This window comes from Salvia hispanica, chromosome 3, assembly GCF_029641045.1.
Source record: "Salvia hispanica isolate PSC_SH4W2 chromosome 3, Shi_PSC_v1, whole genome shotgun sequence".
Classification (NCBI taxonomy): Eukaryota; Viridiplantae; Streptophyta; class Magnoliopsida; order Lamiales; family Lamiaceae; genus Salvia; species Salvia hispanica.
Window position 1 is genome coordinate 37,673,461 of NC_142694.1, and position 20,324 is coordinate 37,693,784.

The 20,324-nt window shown below is 33.0% G+C and overlaps 3 protein-coding genes and 1 long non-coding RNA gene across 7 annotated transcripts; 1 reads left to right on the plus strand and 3 right to left on the minus strand.

Moving 5' to 3' along the window:
- Positions 1-392: 392 nt before the first annotated feature.
- Positions 393-1,705, plus strand: LOC125211704 (protein LURP-one-related 5-like). Its single transcript, XM_048111610.2, has 2 exons — positions 393-750; positions 1,145-1,705. The coding sequence occupies exons 1-2, from the start codon at positions 484-486 to the stop codon at positions 1,568-1,570; spliced, it is 693 nt and encodes a 230-aa protein (XP_047967567.1). The 5' UTR covers positions 393-483; the 3' UTR covers positions 1,571-1,705.
- A 3,890-nt stretch (positions 1,706-5,595) lies between these two features.
- LOC125209918 (pseudo histidine-containing phosphotransfer protein 6-like) lies at positions 5,596-6,702 on the minus strand. Its single transcript, XM_048109494.2, has 4 exons — positions 6,391-6,702; positions 6,199-6,333; positions 6,048-6,120; positions 5,596-5,962 (listed from the first exon to the last, which is right to left on the minus strand). Exons 1-4 carry the CDS (start codon positions 6,552-6,554, stop codon positions 5,885-5,887), a joined length of 450 nt encoding a protein of 149 aa, XP_047965451.2. The 5' UTR covers positions 6,555-6,702; the 3' UTR covers positions 5,596-5,884.
- A 2,748-nt stretch (positions 6,703-9,450) lies between these two features.
- Positions 9,451-11,716, minus strand: LOC125209046 (uncharacterized). Of its 3 annotated transcripts, XR_007174293.2 has the most exons (8): positions 11,458-11,715; positions 10,980-11,035; positions 10,688-10,704; positions 10,466-10,523; positions 10,325-10,393; positions 10,208-10,248; positions 9,910-9,965; positions 9,451-9,668 (listed from the first exon to the last, which is right to left on the minus strand). It is a non-coding gene; the product is annotated as an uncharacterized LOC125209046 (long non-coding RNA). The 3 variants fall into 3 exon arrangements; XR_007174291.2 differs by lacking the exon at positions 10,688-10,704 and having other exon boundaries at positions 10,466-10,553; positions 11,458-11,716; XR_007174290.2 differs by lacking the exon at positions 10,688-10,704 and having other exon boundaries at positions 11,458-11,709.
- A 6,025-nt stretch (positions 11,717-17,741) lies between these two features.
- Positions 17,742-19,430, minus strand: LOC125211395 (palmitoyl-monogalactosyldiacylglycerol delta-7 desaturase, chloroplastic-like). 2 transcript variants are annotated; one of them, XM_048111163.2, is made up of 5 exons: positions 19,010-19,427; positions 18,815-18,946; positions 18,385-18,525; positions 18,190-18,296; positions 17,742-18,094 (listed from the first exon to the last, which is right to left on the minus strand). In XM_048111163.2, the coding sequence occupies exons 1-5, from the start codon at positions 19,307-19,309 to the stop codon at positions 17,881-17,883; spliced, it is 894 nt and encodes a 297-aa protein (XP_047967120.1). In that variant the 5' UTR covers positions 19,310-19,427; the 3' UTR covers positions 17,742-17,880. The 2 variants fall into 2 exon arrangements, with proteins under 2 accessions (XP_047967120.1, XP_088923851.1); XM_089067725.1 differs by lacking the exon at positions 18,815-18,946 and having other exon boundaries at positions 19,010-19,430.
- Positions 19,431-20,324: the final 894 nt, after the last annotated feature.

Consider the following 20,324-nt stretch of genomic DNA (forward strand, 5'->3'; position numbering starts at 1 on the left):
CCAACGGCTTTAACATTTTCCTTTCTATTTTAAAAAGTAGCATATTAAAATTTAAACTTTTTATACCAACAAAACGTTTTAAATCATCAAACGATATAAAGACAGAACATTAATAAACAAAAAAGAAATGAACTGTAATTAGAAAAATATTCCAGTATATAAACTGGACTACAGTTAAATATAGTAGGAGTAGTATTTCTAAAATAAATTGGCGTACCTTATATTCATAAAAAATCCAATAAACAAAATTATAAAATCCTTTAGTATCGAAAAATTATTTAGTAATTGTATAATACGTGGCGTGGGGTAAAGTATTCCCATTCTTGCTCCTGCAGATAGGGCCCACTGCGCCATTTCCCATATTAATACACTCCACACCTTCACTATTTCCTCACTTCAATTTTCTTTTCCTTTTAATTAATTATCCCCAAATAAATTTATCTGCGCTCTTCCTCCCTCGCAACCACAAATCTCGGTTTTGTTATGCCGTGGCTGTCAACGGCGAAGCGAATGCCCGACGCAGTGATGAAGAGCGGCGCGATTGTGGAGGAACGCTACGTCTACGACGAAGAGGCGCATCTCACTGTGCGGAAAACCTCTCTCTTTTTCGCCGGCGACGGCTTCACTGCTTACGATTGCAAAGGCGAGCTCGTCTTCCGAGTCGACTCGTACGGTCCCGACGCCGGCGATACTGGCGAAGTCGTTCTCATGGACGCTTCCGGAAGATGCATCCTCACCGTCCGCCGCAAGGTATGTATGTATTCTCATTTCTCAGATCGCCGGTTTCCGTCAATTTTCGGTGAAAATCATTAAATCCTCTTTTCCATTGCTTAGCCACGATTCAAATTTTAATTTGACTGTACCGTTGAAACGGAGTCGACTCGGCTAATCTGTAATATTTAATTCCGATTTTAATCTCGAGATTTGTTTAACCGTTTCTTCCGCGCATAAGCACGTGTCCGTTTGCAAAATGCTCACGCGATTAGGTCTCGGATTATGTGTAATTCAATTCAGTGTTGTAGTTGGTGAATTTTTTCACCGAATTCCTGATTTCAATGTTAATTAGTATCGACAGTGATATGTGTGTTGTGTTGGTACCGAGTCAACTCACTGATTTGTTGTTGGTGAATTTGTACTGAAACAGAGGCCGAGCCTGCACCAGCGGTGGGAGGGCTTCGTCGGCGACGGAGCGGACGGGAAGAAGCCGCTGTTCAGCGTGCGGAGATCCTCGATAATCGGACGGTCGAGCATGACGGTGGAGGTGTATTCGAAACCAGGCGAGGAGTACCAGATCGAAGGCTCCTTCGGCTGCCGGAATTGCAACATTTTCAACAACGAAAAAGCGATCGTGGCGGAGGTCCGGCGCAAGGTGGACGCGACCACAAACGTGGTGCTCGGCAAAGACGTGTTCGTGCTGTCGCTGAAGCCAGGGTTCGACGGCGCCTTCGCCATGGGGCTGGTGCTGATACTCGATCAGATCTACGGCTCCGACGAAGACGACGATGCCGACGGAAGCCTCAACGGAAACAAGGTCGGGGTGGAGCCCACCAGTGAGAATCCCTCTCCCTAAGTTTGGAATATTTTTGTTGATACACTTTGCAATGCAACAAAAGCTCCCCTAAATTTCACATAAACAACTCTTTTTAGCCTCTTGTTTGTATCAATGGGGAATTTGTTGGTATATAAGTATTTATTTTCCTTTTAAGTATGAGTTTAGTTCAAAATTGTGAAAAGCTTTGCTTTCGTTCCAATCATTCTCATGACTTCTCTTTACAGTTTTAGATTTATTTTGTTAATCTAGTTAAATTTGCATCACAAAAAAATGAAAATCTATATATCATCCGGAGAAAAAGGATTACTCCATAAGAAGGAAATGTATGATTTCGGCAGAAGAGAACAAAGTTTACTTTTGACTTTATTAATTGTGGAAGGAAGTATCACACCTAATTAAACTATGCAAATTAAATTATAAATATTAATACAATTATATACTAACAATTTTTCTCAATATATTTCTAAAAAAAATTCACATCAATACAGCCGATGCAATTATGCAAAAACATGTAGGGCTATACAGTGATAACGAATTATTAAATATCATTTGAAAAGACTTAAAATCATTGCTTAAGGCAAAAATTTTAAGAGGATACTAACTACTATACCAAAATTGAAACCACACAATTCATTTATGAGTCCCAAAATGCAAAAGGAAAATGATTAATAAATGTATGTAGTCCATCTTCTTACTGAACCACGCCATAGTTCCACTTGAAAAAAATAATCTGAAACCTTACTAAATCCAATCGAACAATGGATAAAAAGTGAAAACGCTCAAGACTTAGTTTATTATTTTATCTTGAGTGGTAAAAAGATGAGGATGATAGAGTACTCTTTAATTGGCTTCATTTTCTATATACAAAAATGTTGTCGTCCGAAAAAATTTGATTCTTACTTTGTCAATAATGTTCAATAGCATACACGCTTAGGAATAAAAGTATATACATTAATTTATGTAAAGAACATTAAAGTAGCACATTCTCTTAATAGTTAATTAAAATATTAACCAAGACCAGATTTGATGCTAAGACTTTAATATAAACAATATGACTATAATCCAAGTGTCCTTTGCATGCATGATTTTATTTCACTATCTTTTATAGTATTTCTTTTTTCAAGATCATTTTTTCATTCACAACGGTATCTAGCTAACTAGCAGAGAACGTCAACGATAAAAAGTTTGTTAAGAATCTCTAATATAGTCGCGCGGTGGTCCATATCTAGAGTGTATACACTACTATTGTGTTTGAAGAAAATGATAAATTTTTGAGCTTCAATCCAAAGTAAAACTAGTCTGTCAAATTCTCATCGACCTATAGATCATATTTTTACGGGTGATTAATGTTTTTTTAATAAAATTTAAGATATTCTAAACCGACCGAAAAAAAAGGAACCCTTATGGAATTATAAAAAAAAAAGACTAAACCTTAATCAATTAATCAGGTAATAAGGATATTAATGAAAATAATGTTGCCATATTATCGACGATGTTTCTTTTACAAAGAAGATAACTTTTTGAAAGAGCTAGCGCACTAATTTATTACCACTTACGTAAAATTGAAAAGCAAAATAAATTGATTTGGCATTGTATTATTTGTTCAAGTGTTCATAAAAATGTCACGTTAAGTTTGACGTGCATATTGTACACCTTTTTATAATCTCTCCGTCCAAAAAATAGGACACATTTATCATTTTTGGCCGTCCAAAAAAAATAAAGCACATTTATTTATGAAAAGTTTTCAATAAATAATAATTCTACACACCATTCCACTAACACTACTTCTCAGTTACTTTTTCTCCTTCTCTCTTATTTTTTTTCCTTCTCTCTTACTTTACCAATTCTACATTAAAATTCGTACCATACACTAATTGCTCTATTTTTTGTGGATGGAGAGAGTATTTTTCACTAAAAGAAATGAATCGACTGTACACTATAAATTATCATCGATTCGTCACTCCACTAGAAATTATTTAGTACTCGTACTATCTTATAGCCATGTGATTGTGGTCATGTGGTGAGTGCTATTTATTTTTAGGAAAGCGATGATTCTATATCTAAGTACTATATTATTTGCTCGTTATAAAGCTATAAATCTACGAGTATGAACATGATATCTCGACATTAAAACTTAAAAAGTATCGGTTGAATTTGAACACTTAATATTTTAATTATATTTTATTTGTCATCCCTCCATTAGTTTTAAAAACAAATAGTTATATTCTATTTTTCCCAAAAAATATGTCACATTATGTTGTTTGTCCAACTAATTTTTTTTTGTTTTTACACACTAGCTAAACAATATCTTCAAACTATATAATTATTTTCTTTGAGTTAAAAAAATTATAATTTCAAAGGATTCGTCTGATTAATTAGTTTCTTTAAGGTAAATAAGAAGTAATCAATTAGGCTCTCGGCTATTTTAGATTCTTATATATGCAAACAAAAATTAAAAGAATAGATATTCGACTCACATGGGACATACATATTTTCTTATTTCACATTTAATTTTGTTTTTTAAGTTGAAAACGGTGGTGGGATTAAACCAATTTATATTTTAAATGGTACTATAATCTAAAGATATATATATATATATAACAATTATGTATTGCATACATACTACTATTAAATACTAGTACTCATGATATAATTTGAAACTAAATGATCAGTGTGATAGAAGTTCGTTTCATATTTATAAATACTCCAGAAATTTTTGAAGATTTTGGCAACACGGTAGTCAAAAGTTTGATGATGAACAATAATACTGATTATATGATTTGCAAAAGTTGTGTAAACCCTTTTTTGAGTCAAGAAATAAAAAGTTGCGTAGTTAAATTTAATGAGATATTAAAAAATTGATGTTGAAATCACGCTATATTTGCTCCTCAATTCTGCAAGTGACAGTGATATGAGGGTACTTAATAAATGGACGTGAGTAAATGGAGTATTATTCAACTATTAGACAATACGACCTTTTCAAATTGAGCAAGATCTTTCGGCAATTATTCATTGCATTTTCCTACTTTTGGGTTGGGGCATTGCTAATTTGCTATAGTATTTGCTGCATCAAAATATTAACGCGAAAATTCACAATTTGATGAAAGATTACGTATATACTTTGAATTCAATTGGTGATAGAGGGCTTTGAGTAATTTTACTTTTTAGTCCTTTGAATGAATATATACAACTTACAAGGTAAAAGGCCAGCCCAATCCCAATCCCAACTCATTTTAAATATATAAGAAATAGCTAAAATGAAATTGATTTAGCCTACTTAAAATACAATTCTTCTTTTGCCTTGTTTGTTGTCAATCTTTAAGTCACTCCAATTTCATTTTCTTTCTGGATGTATAAAATAACAGAAATCCCTTGAACAGAGTTGATTCTTTTTTAGAAACCAATCTGGGCTGATGCCACTGGTTTGGATCGGCCATATCTCAATTTGGGCTGCTAATTTTTTGTACATTTTTGGGCTAAAAAATTCAATTTTTAAAGGGCCACCAAGCTGCATAATTCAATTTCTACACATTTTAAAAAACTCCACTGATATTAATTTTCATATATGTATTCAGTTAATCTGGATGATATATAGTATATCTAGTTTCTCAAATATATTTGTGAGTTCATGGAGTATAATACTATATTATTCCACCTGAACGGCATGAGTTGTCAGAATCTCGTTGTACACTTGAGACTTGAGAGTAATTCTACTAACTTTTCATTGGCATTCTTAATATCGATGTATATATGTAGTCTGATATATGTATATTTCAATGATGATACTTACAAAACATGGTATTATAAATTAATGTACCACATATTTTTACGTAATCACCCATAATGAAAACACATTGAATTCTTCAGCACATTAGGATGTAAAATTTTATCCCAACTTATTTTAAGTAGTATATATAATTGTTTTAAGTATTTGAGTAGTAAAAAATACTACATGTTTTGGTATTCCCTGAACTATCATGTAAACAAAAGCACATTTGTCGTTGTTGACAATACAAATGTGAACATTGATATGAAACATGAAATTCGGGAATGACATAAAATAAATTTGAGTTTGTATTCCCCTAAGCAGTAGAGTAAGGGTGTTATTTTGATAATCTGCAACCAACATTTAGTCCTTGATTGACAACACAATTTGAGTAAAAGGGAAGGGACAGTAGCTAGGTAGATTGGTTTAGACAGTGAAAAGAAGCAGTAGATATATGTTGGTGTTGTAGTAGAAAAAGCTGAACGCCTAGGAATGAGAAGCAGGTGCTGAATTAATTGCATGCAGGTGAGATTCTTGCATTCAACTTTTTAGAGGTAGCTAGGCATTCAGGCTTGAGGATTGTGAAGGTGTTGGTGAGGTGCAGGATATCTGACCGCAGCTGCCAGCATTCTCTGCTGCTCAATCTAAGTAACACAAATGAAATCCGAGTTTTATCATAAATTGCGTGGCATTGTCATAACTCATAATGATGGTAATAGTAGTATGTACCTGGAAGAATTCATGCAGCTTGTTTTTGAGGTAACAGTATTCATATTCCAACAGCTCCAAAGCCCTTAAGCATCTGTTCAATTAATTTATGTTTTGAGAGAGTGTTACGTTGTTGCATATTGGAGTAGTTAGTTAGAGAAATTCCACTCACCCGGGGCGATTGTTGTGGTGGGAAGCAGCGCGAAAGGCGATGCAGACGTTACGGAGGCCAATGCTGGAGCTGCTTCCCACCAACTGATTCAAGTGGATTCCCATCTTGTTGTAGTCACACAGCTCTCTATCCACCCTGCATTTCATTTCATTTATGAATTACGTATATATGATGGATTACTGAAGTACGTACAGCAAGGCTCTGAGGTTTCGGAGGAGCTTCTCGGAGTGGCGGAAATAGATGTTGACAACCTCAGAGACGAAGTTGGGGGAAGATTCATCTTGGAGCTGCTGCAACTGCAAGAACTGCTCGTCCAATACACCCTGGTGGAAGAGAATGGCGAGCAAACGATTCATGTCAGCACGCAGCTGCTCCACACTCACAGCTACACCCGTTTTGTCTTCTTCAACAACAAAATTCCACAGCTACAGTTTGAATGTGTGAATTAGTAGTACTCCTGTTTGGGAATTTAAAGACGCTGGAAATGTGACTAATATTTCTGTGCCTGCACACGCCCCACGCCAAGCCTTTTCCATATATTTTTACTATTCCACATTTTACTATTATTTTACTTAATTTATTATCCAGATACTGCTACAAATTATAATATATGCATAAAGTGTTAACAGCGGCATTACTTTAATTTTTTTTTAAAAACTATTCCCTGTGTCTCATAAAAGTTGAGTCACTTCATTCTATGTCTTTGTTTTGAAAAAATCATAATAAATAGTTAAAGTGAATAAATAATAAAGTAAATTTAAAAATAACGTAGAGAAAGACTCTTATTCAAGCTAATCTCGATTTAATAGAGTAAATAAGAGGGGTGTACTAAGTTAGTTGGGCAGAAAATGAAGTTTCAATTGATATTGATAGGTACAGTAGAATTCACGCCATGGCAGTGAGTGCCAAAAGTTACTGCGAAGAAGGAGGAGGTGGGAATCGAGGTAAATGTGGGGCATCTACCAGACCAACACCCTATCCTTTTTCACCACTTTTTTCTACAAAAGCTGTGAAATAGAAATACTTCACATTAATCACCAGCTCCATGTTTGCTGCTTCCCACTATACATACCTATACACAGCTTTTCCCTTCCCATTTTTGTTAGATTCTTCCATATATAGTTACTGCATTTTTATCATCACTTGTCCCATTGCTAGTTTGATTTTAAAAAATGTACTAAAAAGGTTCAAATGTTAGCTTTGTAAAACCCACTCAAATTAAAGGAACTCTAATTTGTGATAACTTACTTAACGGTTACGCTTTCATTTTCTTCATTACATTTACATTTGAACGACACAATAAATTAGAATTTCTGACATTTTCCTACTATTTACTCATTTACTGTTCTTAATTCTGGAGTATATATATTACTATCTCTGTCCCTAAAAATTTGATACATATTATCATTTCGGTCCGTCCCTGAAAATTTGATACACTTCACTTTTACCATTTTTGATAGTGGACCTCATATTTCACTAACTCATTCCTACTCACATTTTATTATAAATCTAATATTTTAAAAGTAGGACCCACATCCCACCAACTTTTTCAACTCACTTTCCATTACATTTCTTAAAACCCGTGTCGGGTCAAAGTGTAGCAAATATTGGGGGACGGAGGTAGTAGAAAGCAGCTATTTAAGTTGATTATGTATCACCAATTATTTTAGAATAAGATATTTTGTTACAAGGTTTGTATTTTATAATCTGGTGATTATATTGTAAGAAAATATATTCAATTGATTATCATATGTAAACGAAGTCCATTTCCTAAATTGTAGACTATTAATGATGGATACATCATCAAATAAAATTTTAAAATTAAAAAAATCAAAAAATTATACTTTGATTTACTATCCATTTAAATTTTTGGACACTACATTCATCCACGAAATTCAAATATAGGATTAATCATCTTTTAGATATACAATGATAAATATTTCGGGCATATTTTATGTTTCAAAGTTTTTTCTACTCTTTCTTGCTCGAGGTAAAATAGGAAAATAAGGGCCTATTTTGACATTTTTCATTTTCCAAATATATGCGACAACAATTTTCATTAATCTAAAAGATGCAAAATGTTTTTTCCCCCTAGACTAACTTTGAAGCTCACTCTATTATTATTATTAGGTAAATTTACCATTGATTTCTCATTTGTTTGTTTCGTGGCATGTTAATTTATAAATTCCCATGCTTCTGAGTTCTGACCTTCCACTTTGGATTTTGGAACACTTGATATCAAAATTAAGTGACAACTTTCATACAAATTCACATAATAATCCCTAATTACTCAAAAGATCACATTCCCAACCTTAATGTTTTCAATTACGTTAAACTTATATGTGTATGACAGATCAACCGTAAATGCCTTTTTTGCATTTGAGTTTATTTATAGAGTTTGAGCTTCTAAGTTAGATTAAATATTGTATTAGTATTTCTAAAAAAGAAAACGCGCGCATGTGTCTTATATGTTTCACTTTTCACGGTTTTCGTTGTCTCATTAATATTAAATTGTAACAGCTAATTAACAAGTATGTGCAAAATTATTGTTTAACATATAGATTGAGAACTAAGCATTATTTAAAGAAACCTCGATCGACTCACAAGGCATGCTTCCACCCACACACAATAAGACAAACATTATATTTCTTTCTTTTCTTCTTCTAAAATATAGCAGTATGTCATATCAAATTTTATTGGAATAAAGGTACATTAAAGATTGAAATGACAATTCAAGGAAATTCAATTTCCTGACCTTACGTAAATTTGATTGTGCTCGGTTAGGGTTCTTGACACTACAAGAAAAAGAGGCTTTCCCGAGCACCAAGTGGTCGGAAATATAAGGCAAAGTGCTCGGAAAATCGAGATATACCGAGCACTTTCCTAGCACCGAGAGTGCTCGGCTTTCGCTTCGTCGGAATTTTTATACGAGCACCTTAGAGTGCTCGGACATCCGAGCACCCGATTGTGCTCGGAAAATGCCGAGCACATACCCAGGTGCTCGTAATATTCCGAGCACTTACATAATTTTCAGATTTTGGAACATGGCGAGCACATACTAAGGTGCTCGGACATCCGACCACCCGATTGTGCTCGGAAATGCCGAGCACATACCCAGGTTATTGAAATATTTCCATTTTCCAAGCACATATAAGTGCTCGGAACAGGTTATTTCTGTTTCTTTTTAATATATATTTTTTATTATTACTTTTAAATTAATAAAAAATCAAAATTATTTAATGAATAAATAAAGAAAACAAAATTCAAATAACATTAAATTAAATAAAATAGTTTTACAATTGTTTTATTATACTATTCCTCCTACAACATCACAATTTGTTTACCCGGATCCATCTACACTTATGTTAAGCTAATCTAAATCCGCTTGCACTTCTCCAATCTGCAAGTTGTATGAGTTTGCGGCCCCGTTCATCCTCCATAGAGCGTCCTGTCGATGCTCCTTAAGAAATCTACACAATAGACAAAACATTAACATAGATATGAAAAAAGGTTTATATTCTTGCTGGAATTGAATGCAAACAAAGATGACATACTAAACAGATGAAGGCAACAATCCCCTATTATCTCCATGCATCATCAACTTGGAGAAACATATGATTTGACACAAACTTATCATCAAAATCAAGAAAATTTCCACCAGGAGAAAAAAAACGAAAAGAAAATTAAACTGAAAATCAGTGTAGACTATACCTGACAACAGCCAGAAGAACTAGATCGGGCAACCTGATTTTGACACACTTGGCAACCTGAACAAGCAAGGGAAGAGGGATCAGGGCACAATGGTTTGAGAAATGGAAAGGGAAAGCTACTTCTAGAAGAGATCTTGGCATATGCAAATGCTGGTTCAAGAGCTTCTTGGCTAGTTCGAGATATGAAACGGGGACTAGCTCTGTATCCATAACCTAAAGGTGCATTAGCTCTGCATGAATGAGGAACACTGTCTGTATGAAATGAGAAAAACACATTTGGAATTGGAGGAAGTGCATACCCGAATGAGTTTTGTTTGATAGTCAGCAACTCAACGTCCAGCTGCATAAAATTCATAAGTAATATCCTATATTTGGCTGTCTCAAAGATGCAGAGTAATAAAGATACAGAACCTCACCTCAATGGTTGTTGCATTGGGAGGAATTTCCATATGCTACCTCAAGAGGTACAATACAACCAGCAGTCTCTGCATGCAACACAAGCTAGCATTGAGTAATCAAATTTAAAGCATGTGGAAGATTATTGATCTGAGTCTCACCTAGCCCCAGCACTCATGCCTTCAACTCCAAGTCTAATTTTTTAAGAACTGCTCCTCTCTGAAATTAACCAACATCAAATCCACACAGCTACAACAGAACATTTAATAGAATATATTAACAGACATCATAAACTATTATCTGATAAGCTTCTGAGGTTACATCCGCCGTTAGACTTTAAACTTAAATCTTTCGAAATGTATTATCAGGGTAATAATAGCTACCTTTACTCCAATTGATTCTGTAAAACAAATACATTAAATTCAGTGATAATTGACTGTGTCAATTCTGTAAACATTGAGTTTAAGCGTGTTATATACATCACCATAGACCATACTTCCTTCTGTGCATAGCCAAAAGTAGAAAATATGATAAATCATTGAGTGCACATTTATACCACTCTTTAGCAGAGTACATAGGAAAATAATTCCAAGAATAAGCTTATGGACAACCTCACGTGAATAAATTATACACTCTAATGAATACTACTACTAGTACTACATACAAAAGTGTTACCTTAACAACAAGAAGGGGATATATCGCAACTGTAGTTCCAACTTTGGCCAAAGCTCCTACCAAAAATATTTAACCTTAATACTATTTTAAGAACCAATAGCACAATACTGTATGAAAATCTGGAGAAGCCACTTGGATTTGCAAGAGAAGCTACATATTTATACAATAAACAGCTAAAATCATACACAAAACAGTAGGACCACAAAATAGAAAAAAAAATTTTGCATCAATTGTACAAATTATGTACGAATTGCATCAATTACATCAAAATTAGAAAAAGGAAGGTCAATTGCATCAAAATTACGTACGAATTGCATCTGAAATTACAACAATTGCATACAAATTGCATCAAAATTACAACAATACATACAAATTGCATAAAAAATACAACAATTACATAAAATTGCATTTCAAATTACACGAAATCGAACCAAATTCATCAAAGAAAAATTAAAATTAAGAGAGAAAGGGATTGCACCTCAGAAATAGTGTGAGGGAGAGAGACCGGGTGGGCGAGGAGTCTCTCGGTGGAATAATGTGGCTCGCGATGGCGGTAGAGAGATGAGAGGGAAACTGCCGATTGAGCGATGGGAAGAGAAATCGAGAGGGAAACTGCCGATTGAGCGATGGGAAGAGAAATCGAGAGGATAAATATAGGGCGGTTTTCCAGATCGGCGGAGAGAGGAGATATATTTCGCGGTTTTAATTGGCATTCCAAGCACCCTAACGATGCTCGGGAAATTAACTACTTGCAGTGTACCTCAAATTTCTATATGTAATTATTCAAAATAAATCTTAAACGAGCACTTATACGGTACTTGGAATTTACCAAGCACATGTATGGTGCTCGGAACTAATGTTAAAAGTATTGATATTTTATATTCAAAATAAATTTCAATATTTGATAAATAATTTGCAAATTTTTATACATACAAATTTATTGAGATATTTCTATGTACTAGTAAAAAATACTATTAACATGTTTTAAATTATTGTTGTTGTGAAATAATTATTACTTAAGTATTTTTAATAACTTCCGAGCACTTACATGGTGCTCGGCATTTTCCAAGCACATATATGGTGCTCGGCTTTATTACTTAAAAATATTAATATTTTATGTTCAAAATAAATTTTAATGTTTACGGTAAATGATCCACAAATTTTTATATATGCAAATTTTTCGAGATATTTCTATGTACTAATAAGAAATATTGACATGTTTTAATTTATTATTGTTGTTAAATAATTAAAAATTATAGTATATTTTTTTATACTTCCGAGCACTTACATAGTGCTCGGCATTTTCCAAGCACAAGTACGGTAGTCGGAATTATTGCATAAAAATGTTTATATTCTATGTTTAAAATAAATTTTAATATTTATGGTAAATGATCCACGAATTTTCATGTATGCAAATTTTCCGAGATATTTTTATGTACTAATAAAAAATATTGACATGTTTTAATTTATTATCGTTAATCATTAAAAATTAATTTTTTTTTTTAATTTCCGAGCACAAGTACCGCCGTCGGAATTGATGCATAAAAATGTTAATATTATATGTTTAGAATAAATGTCAATTCCGACCACGATAATTGTACTTGCTTTTTGCCGAGCACAAGTAGAAGTGCTTGGTATATTGCGAGCACACGTAGAGGTGGTCGGTATTTTCCGAGCACAAATAAAGGTGCTCGCTAGTTTCATAGATGATTTAATAGGTGATGCGATTGCGTTCGATACCACGAACAATATTTTTTTTAATATAACTAATCGTTCTCAAGAAAATTTGAATCAAATAATTGGTTTATAATCCGTATCAACCGTTCGGACCGGCCACGAGCGAGCGGTTTTGTTGCGCTATTGCACGCAGTTTTAGCTTGGCTATTTTTTTAAAAATAATTTAAATACATTTTTCTATCTTTAAGTATCTTCATTCTCTTCTATACTTGTAGTTTTTGAAATAGTGTTGCCATTTTATTCTATATTACAAATTTCCGAGCACAACTAAATGTGCTTGCTTTGTGCCGAGCACAAGTAGAAGTGCTTGGTAAATTGCGAGCACACGTAGAGGTGGTCGGTATTTTCCGAGCACAAATAAAGGTGCTCGCTAGTTTCATAGATGATTTAATAGGTGATGTGATTGCGTTCGATACCACGAACAATATTTTTTAAATATAACTAATCGTTCTCACAAAAATTTGAATCAAATAATTGGTTTATAATCCGTATCAACCGTTCGGACCGGCCACGAACGGGCGGTTTTGTTGCGCTATTGCACGCAGTTTTAGCTTGGCTATTTTTTTAAAATAATTTAAATACATTTTTCTATCTTTAAGTATCTTCATTCTCTTCTATACTTGTAGTTTTTGAATTAGTGTTGCCATTTTATTCTATATTACAAATTTCCGAGCACAACTAAATGTGTTTGCTTTGTGCCGAGCACAAGTAGAAGTGGTCGGAATATTCCGAGCACAGTTAAAAGTGCTCGCTGGGTTGCCGAGCACAAGTAAGAGCTAATCGTTGGTTTGCCGAGCACAAGCAAATATGCTCGGTAGTTTCCGAGCAATGGTAAAAGTGCTCGGTAGTTTCCGAGCACAAGTAAAGCTAATCGTTGGTTTGCCGAGATTAAGCAAATATGCTCGGTAGTTTTGCGAGCAAAGGTAAAAGTGCTCGGTAGTTTCCGAGCACAAGTAAGAGCTAATCGTTGGTTTGCCGAGCACAAGCAAATATGCTCGGTAGTTTTGCGAGCAAAGGTAAAAGTGCTCGGTATTTTCCGAGCAATGGTAAAAGTGCTCGGTAGTTTCCGAGCACAAGTAAGGTGCTTGTCAAGTGTTGGTCGGGAAACAGTGTTTTTTTTGTAGTGTGACTCCTTGACTACTAAATTGTATATTCCCTCCATCCAAAAATAAATGGCACGCTTGGGTAATGACATGAGATATTGTTTTGCGTGTTAGGTGTAGAGATAAAATTGTACTATATTCATATTAATGTGAGAGTGAGACATTTTTTGTGAAACAAACTAAAAATAAAAATGTAACATCTATTACAAGATGGAGAGAGTAGTACTATACTACCTTGGGCTTGGATCCCCTGCTGTGATTGGAACAACAGCAGAGTGCTGTGGTAGACACAATCAAATTTTTTATTAATAAAAAATAATTTCTTTTTTATATTAGAATAATGGGTATGAGTCTTGCACAGCACCATGTTGTGGTTCCAACCACAGCAGGGGATCCAACCCCATACTACCTTCTTATTATCGAGTATCCTCGGCTAGTAAAATGACTCGAACAACAGTATATTTGAAATTTAAATTTGATGTACTTTGATATAAGGGTTGGTCCAAGTTGAAAAAACGTAAACTCTTTCCAAATTCACCTTAAAATGTTTGACAAAAATATATTGGCAAATTAATAGAATAAACAATATTTATATCAATGATTTGGAAATTGGAATACACAAGTTTATGTACTTTATACTCCCTCTGTTTCATAGTAATAGAGTCATTTTGCTATTTTGGTACGTTCCATAGTAATAGAGTCATTTTTTTTAGTAAAAGTTAATACACTTTCCACACCTACTTTACTCTCTCTCTTACTTTTTTTTCTCTTCATCTCTCTACCTTTTTCATTTTCTCCTTTGTTGTCCCTTTACTTAACTCACCTAACACAATTTTTCTTAATCCCCGTGCCGAAAAGAAACGCCTCCATTACTATGAAACGGAGGGAGTAATGTTTAACAATGATAAAGAAAAACGAACATATACTCCTTTTTATCAAATCAATAAATATATGCAAATGTATATGTTTAAGAGTACACGATAATTATTACTCCCTCCGTCCCGCTTTAGCAGTCCCATTGACTTTTCTACACTCGTTTTGTAAAAATGATAATAAATAGTTAAAGTGGAGAAATAATAAAGTAAAAAAGAGAATAATATAGAGAAAAGTCTTATCTACATTATTCTCTTTTTTACTTTATTATTTCTCCATTTTAACTATTTATTATTATTTTTATAAAACAAGTGCAGAAAAGTCAATGGAACTGCTAAAGCGGGACGGAGGGAGTATAACAAAATATTTTTCTCATATTAATTTTGTTAATTGTACAACTTCGTCTAATAATTTATCAAGAAATACAGTACTTTTGGAAGTTTCGGAACAATGTGAGTAGAATCATAACACAAAGATAATTTACACTGAAATATAAATTGAAGAAAAGTTATACTACGTGTAAATTTTTTCCAAACTTAAAAGATGGAATTATATGCATGCTTGGATGACGTAAGCAGATATCACTATTTTGGACCAAAGCAAGAAACTAAACGACAATTGGAAGATTAACTATGGATTAATGATATAAAATAATGATTACGAAAAGAGTGTTGTAATATTTCTAAGGAACATTTAACAAGAAGTGGCATGAGATGATGATGACAAATGAACCGCAATTATTAAATACTAATTACAATTATAAAACATAAAATTCATAATCACAATCATCATGCTTTCGCTTGTGCTATCTCTCTCCATTTCTTAATCGTTCAAACATAGCAACACACTCAATTTCAGCTTTTAGCTGTGAAATTCTAAATGTTGGATTTATTCTTGTCAACTTTACCTTGTAAATCGCTTCACCTTAATTAACTAATCATTAATAAATCAAAAAATAAGCCGTGTGATATTCGAAAGAGTACGAAAAGCTTTGCTTCAAATTAGTGGAATCGACTCGTTGCTCGATGATGGTCCGTACATAACATTCCCATCTTGTTTATAAGAAAATGTTTAAAATTTAATTCATTGTTGATTAACAAGTGGCAACCCTCGTAGTAACACATGCTAGCTACATTTGATTATAGGGGCACCAAATTATCATTGTTTATGTTGTACTTATTATTAATCTATTCTGAACTTTTTTGAATAAAAAGTACTATGACTTTGAAAATTCTACTTGTAGGGTATTAATTACAAGGGTTTAGTAATCTCGATGGTCTACTAGTGTTGTTTCAAGAGATAAGCCCTAAGTATAAATTAGTATTTTTTTTAGTATAATTTTATGTATATTAATTAATTAGTAAGTACTATATGTATATTTCCTATTGCAGTGCCTCTGAATCAAAGAAACTTTCAAAATTGAAGTGTAACCTATACTATTTGTGGTCATCCAATGTCTCAAGAAAGATTGAATCAACTTTATTTCATATCCATTGAACAATATTTGCTAGAAAAGATTGATTTAAAATATATACTACTCCTACTTGTTAACAAGTTTGCTTCTACATATGCCTGAACATGTATCTTTAATTAATTATACTATTAAAGATTTTAATTATTTAATTCGGCTTTTAATTTTATTTTTGCCCCAATCACAATCCAAGTGAAAAGGTTAATTTTTTAAAAATTAAAATCAAATCGAATTATCCTCATTAAAACTCGACCGTGAAAAACATAAATCCACACTGACAAAACTAAATTTTTCATAAATATACAAAAAAATATCTAAACAATTACAGTGGTCATGTGATTTAAATATCATATCATCCGTTAAAATAAAATATTAATTACTAATATAAGAATTAAATTGTTTTTTTTTTCTATTTTTATGTAAATCCGAACCAAAAAATCAAAATTTCCAATAATTTAAAATGGAAAGGAAATAAAAAAAAATAAAATTTAAGTTTAAATTTGATTCAAATCAAATATTAGAATTTCGAATATTTTGCTCACTGACTTCACCTAAATAAAAAAAATGATGAAGATAATAAATTCATGAAAATGCAAATTTTTTAATCATACTGGACCGACTTGGTCTGCGAGCCCAATTCGCTGTTTTTAAGCAAAGGAATTTGGAACTTTTTAAATATCCGATCAGATCCATGTAATTGAGCTTGATCATGCCATTTTGATCTTTATTAGTACTACTTCTTTTTAATTACATTTTTGTAAGGTGTTTAATATTGTTATAACACCACTAGTCTTTTGTCAATGCAAGAAAATTCTGACGTAAAAACTATCGATCTTTAACGTATATATATAAATAGAAAAAAAAACAAAGAAAAATTCGATGTAAAAAGTTATCAAATGTGAAATGTTTGCTGTTCTTTAAATACATTAATGTTGGTAACGTTAATAATGCTTAAAACCATGAACCAACCAAACCAAAGTTAATAACGCAAACGAAAAGTTTTAAAGAGTCTCTACCAAACTCACCACAAAAGAATTAAATGAAGAGAGAGAAATACTAGTATATGATAAAGAAAACAGACTCGTGTGGATTAATTTCCAATTAATAAGACCAAGTTATTTTTTTATTTTCCATCCAAATAGGTTGGGTAATTTACTATCAACAAACATGTGAATTAATTTCATAGACGAAATCAAATTATTTTCAGCCAAATATGTTGGATTAATAACTTAGCAGAAATTTCGAAATATAGATAATATAGGATACTGAAATTCGAATGCTCATACAATTTTGGGAAATTCGGTTTAAGATTTTACATTATTTGAGAAATTATAGTCTCCTTATTAAGGTCAGGTTGATATACAATTTGGGGGTATATATGTTTAAAAAATTAGTTATTGATATTAGATGTATTCTTTTACACGAAAAAGTGGAAATATGCATGCATCAAATGAGTAGTTTTTAATCTTCAACGCATTAACTTCTACTTGAGAATATAATGATTGATTTTATTCTTCATGATCAATACAAAGGGGGAGAATACCGTAAGATAATAAAATATTCTCCGAGTTAAAATCAAATTAATAATTACATTTATTATTGCTGATTCTTAATTATCATATTAACACTACTGAATTTATTTACAAAATATTTGACCCTTTTATTTGTACAATCAAATTCAGAAAGTAAGGCCCTGTCTCTCCATGTACATACACAACTAATTTAAAGGCTTTGATCTAGCAAAGGCCATCTTTTGCTTTTGTGCTGGTGTAGACAATTTGATATTTGTGGCCAATCCAAGTGCTTCAAGAACCCTAATTGCATACCAAGTCATATCAATTTGCCACCACTCTAACCCATGTCTAGCTGAATGCTCAAAGGCATGGTGGTTGTTATGCCACCCCTCTCCAAATGCAAGCACTGCCACCCACCTTAAACAAACACCATTTCCTAGATTAAAATCCGATACACGTGCAATGAAATTGAATTAAAAAAGTGAGATATAAGTCTCAACGCAATATAGTACCAGTTATTTCGTGATAGGTCACCAGTATTCCATACTTGTTTGCCCCAAAGATGGCACGCGGAATTCACCAGCCAAGTGATATGGTAAACCCACACAGTCCTCACACCCTATCTCATTTTTGGCATTTAGTAGATTAGATTTCACAATTTTTAGCTCATCCTAAATCAAATAGGTGCTAAGTAATGAAATACTTACTACTCCCCAAACAATGTAGGGAAATCCACCCATTGCATAGAGTAAAGCTCCAAGTGCCAATTGATGAAGTATATAGGTCTTCTCAAGGAACTTATAGAAGGGTTGTTTCTCTAAATCTTTTACATTGTTTCTCTCCCTATACTGAAATTTACATGTTCTCCATTATTCAAAAGAAAAAACAAATGCAATAGTAGACAAATCTTGGAAAAATTTGAATTTGGGGTGATTTTAGAAAGTTATATGATCATTTTTCTTTTTTATTCTATAAGGAAAACACGGTAATGTGTTTTATTTAAAAGAAAAGAATTAAACACGCCAATAGCATTGACGTGTTTGTCTTTAAATACGTCAATAATTGGCGTATTTCTCATTCATGGAATATTTAGGGAACCTTTTTTCTAAAGTCACCCCAAATGCAGACAATTCTCACCCTTTGATCAGTGTCAAAGAGCCAACTCATGTGACTAAACCAAAATCCCTCAATTGGGCTGTGTGGATCTTTTTCTGAGTCAACAAACTGATGGTGGTATCTATGTGTGCTCACCCACTCAATTGCATTCCCCTGTTAAACAAAATACATATTCTTAAACTAAGAATTATACAATAATAGAGAGAGGAGAGAGACCTGAAGGGCTAGAGTGCCACAGTAAGCAAAGAAATACTCAAGCCATTTGGGAAGCTTGAAGCTCTTATGAGAAAGATTTCTATGGAAAGAGAGAGTGATGCCAAGAAGGCCAGTGATGACATACAATCCCACAGCAACACCAAATGCACCCCAGTTGAATGTAAAAGGGCCTAAAGCACACAACAAATGAATAGCCCCAAGCCCACAAGCAATCCCAATATCCACAGAATTCCACTTTCTGCCCCAAAACACATTACTCTTCTTCTTCTTCACCTCCACATCTGGAACTGGAAGAGTCATCTTTTTTGGGTTTGGATATGGGGTGCAAGCTAGGCTTATATAAAATTGTGGGATTTTGAAAAGATTGAATTTTTAAGAGAGAGGGGGGATAATTAACTTGTTTGAGTCATGTACTCAACTTAAGATTTAGTTCAAGTGCATGTACAGATGTACTGATTTTAATTTCAAGTTAGGTTGGTTATATGCGAGTGCCCAATTTTAAGGAAGGGGTGAATTAATTTTGAAGACGAAATGACTTTTATTTGTATCGATGTAGGTGTAGCTGGATTTAACTTTCAATGTGAAAATTGGTGATAGGCTTATTAGAGCAATTCTTATACGCAAACAGAATTCGGTTTTTGTTCTTTAAATTTCAGTATTCTATTTCAGTGTTAGTTGTTGGGGGAATTACAATATCCTATCCTAATCCAAGTTGATGCAATTTGGGAAATATTCAAAAACAACTTTCTTAATACTATTTGCATATTATTCAATTTATATTGATGCTAAACTGGAAAATCTGTACAATCATAGTTAGAACGGCATTTAAACTTTGCTCCAAAATTTAATGCAAAAGTCAGTTTATATTCACAATTAATTTAAACTATGCTCCAAAATTTATTTTATAACCCTCCATTATTGAAGATATTTTAAAGAGACCGGCATCATTTGTACTTCATCCTTCCACTGTAAGAAGGCAGTTCCTTTTGAGTACGGAATTTAAAAAAATAATATTTATTGAATTAAATGAAAAGAATAAAATATGAGAGAGGAAAAAATAATATAAATAAAGAGAAAATAAATTAAGAAAGAATAAATAAAGTAAGAGACATGAAATAAAATAACAGAGATAAAAGTGTTGTTTTTTGTCTTAAAAGAAAATCAATCATTTAGAGTGAACTACAAAAATAGTCCCTGGACTATGCATTTATCTTGCCAAGCACTTTAAAAATATCCCCAGACAACCCTGGACTAAGCGTTTATCTCGAAAATGGTCATTTTTCACTGTTTCGTGACGAAAATACCTTTTTAGGCG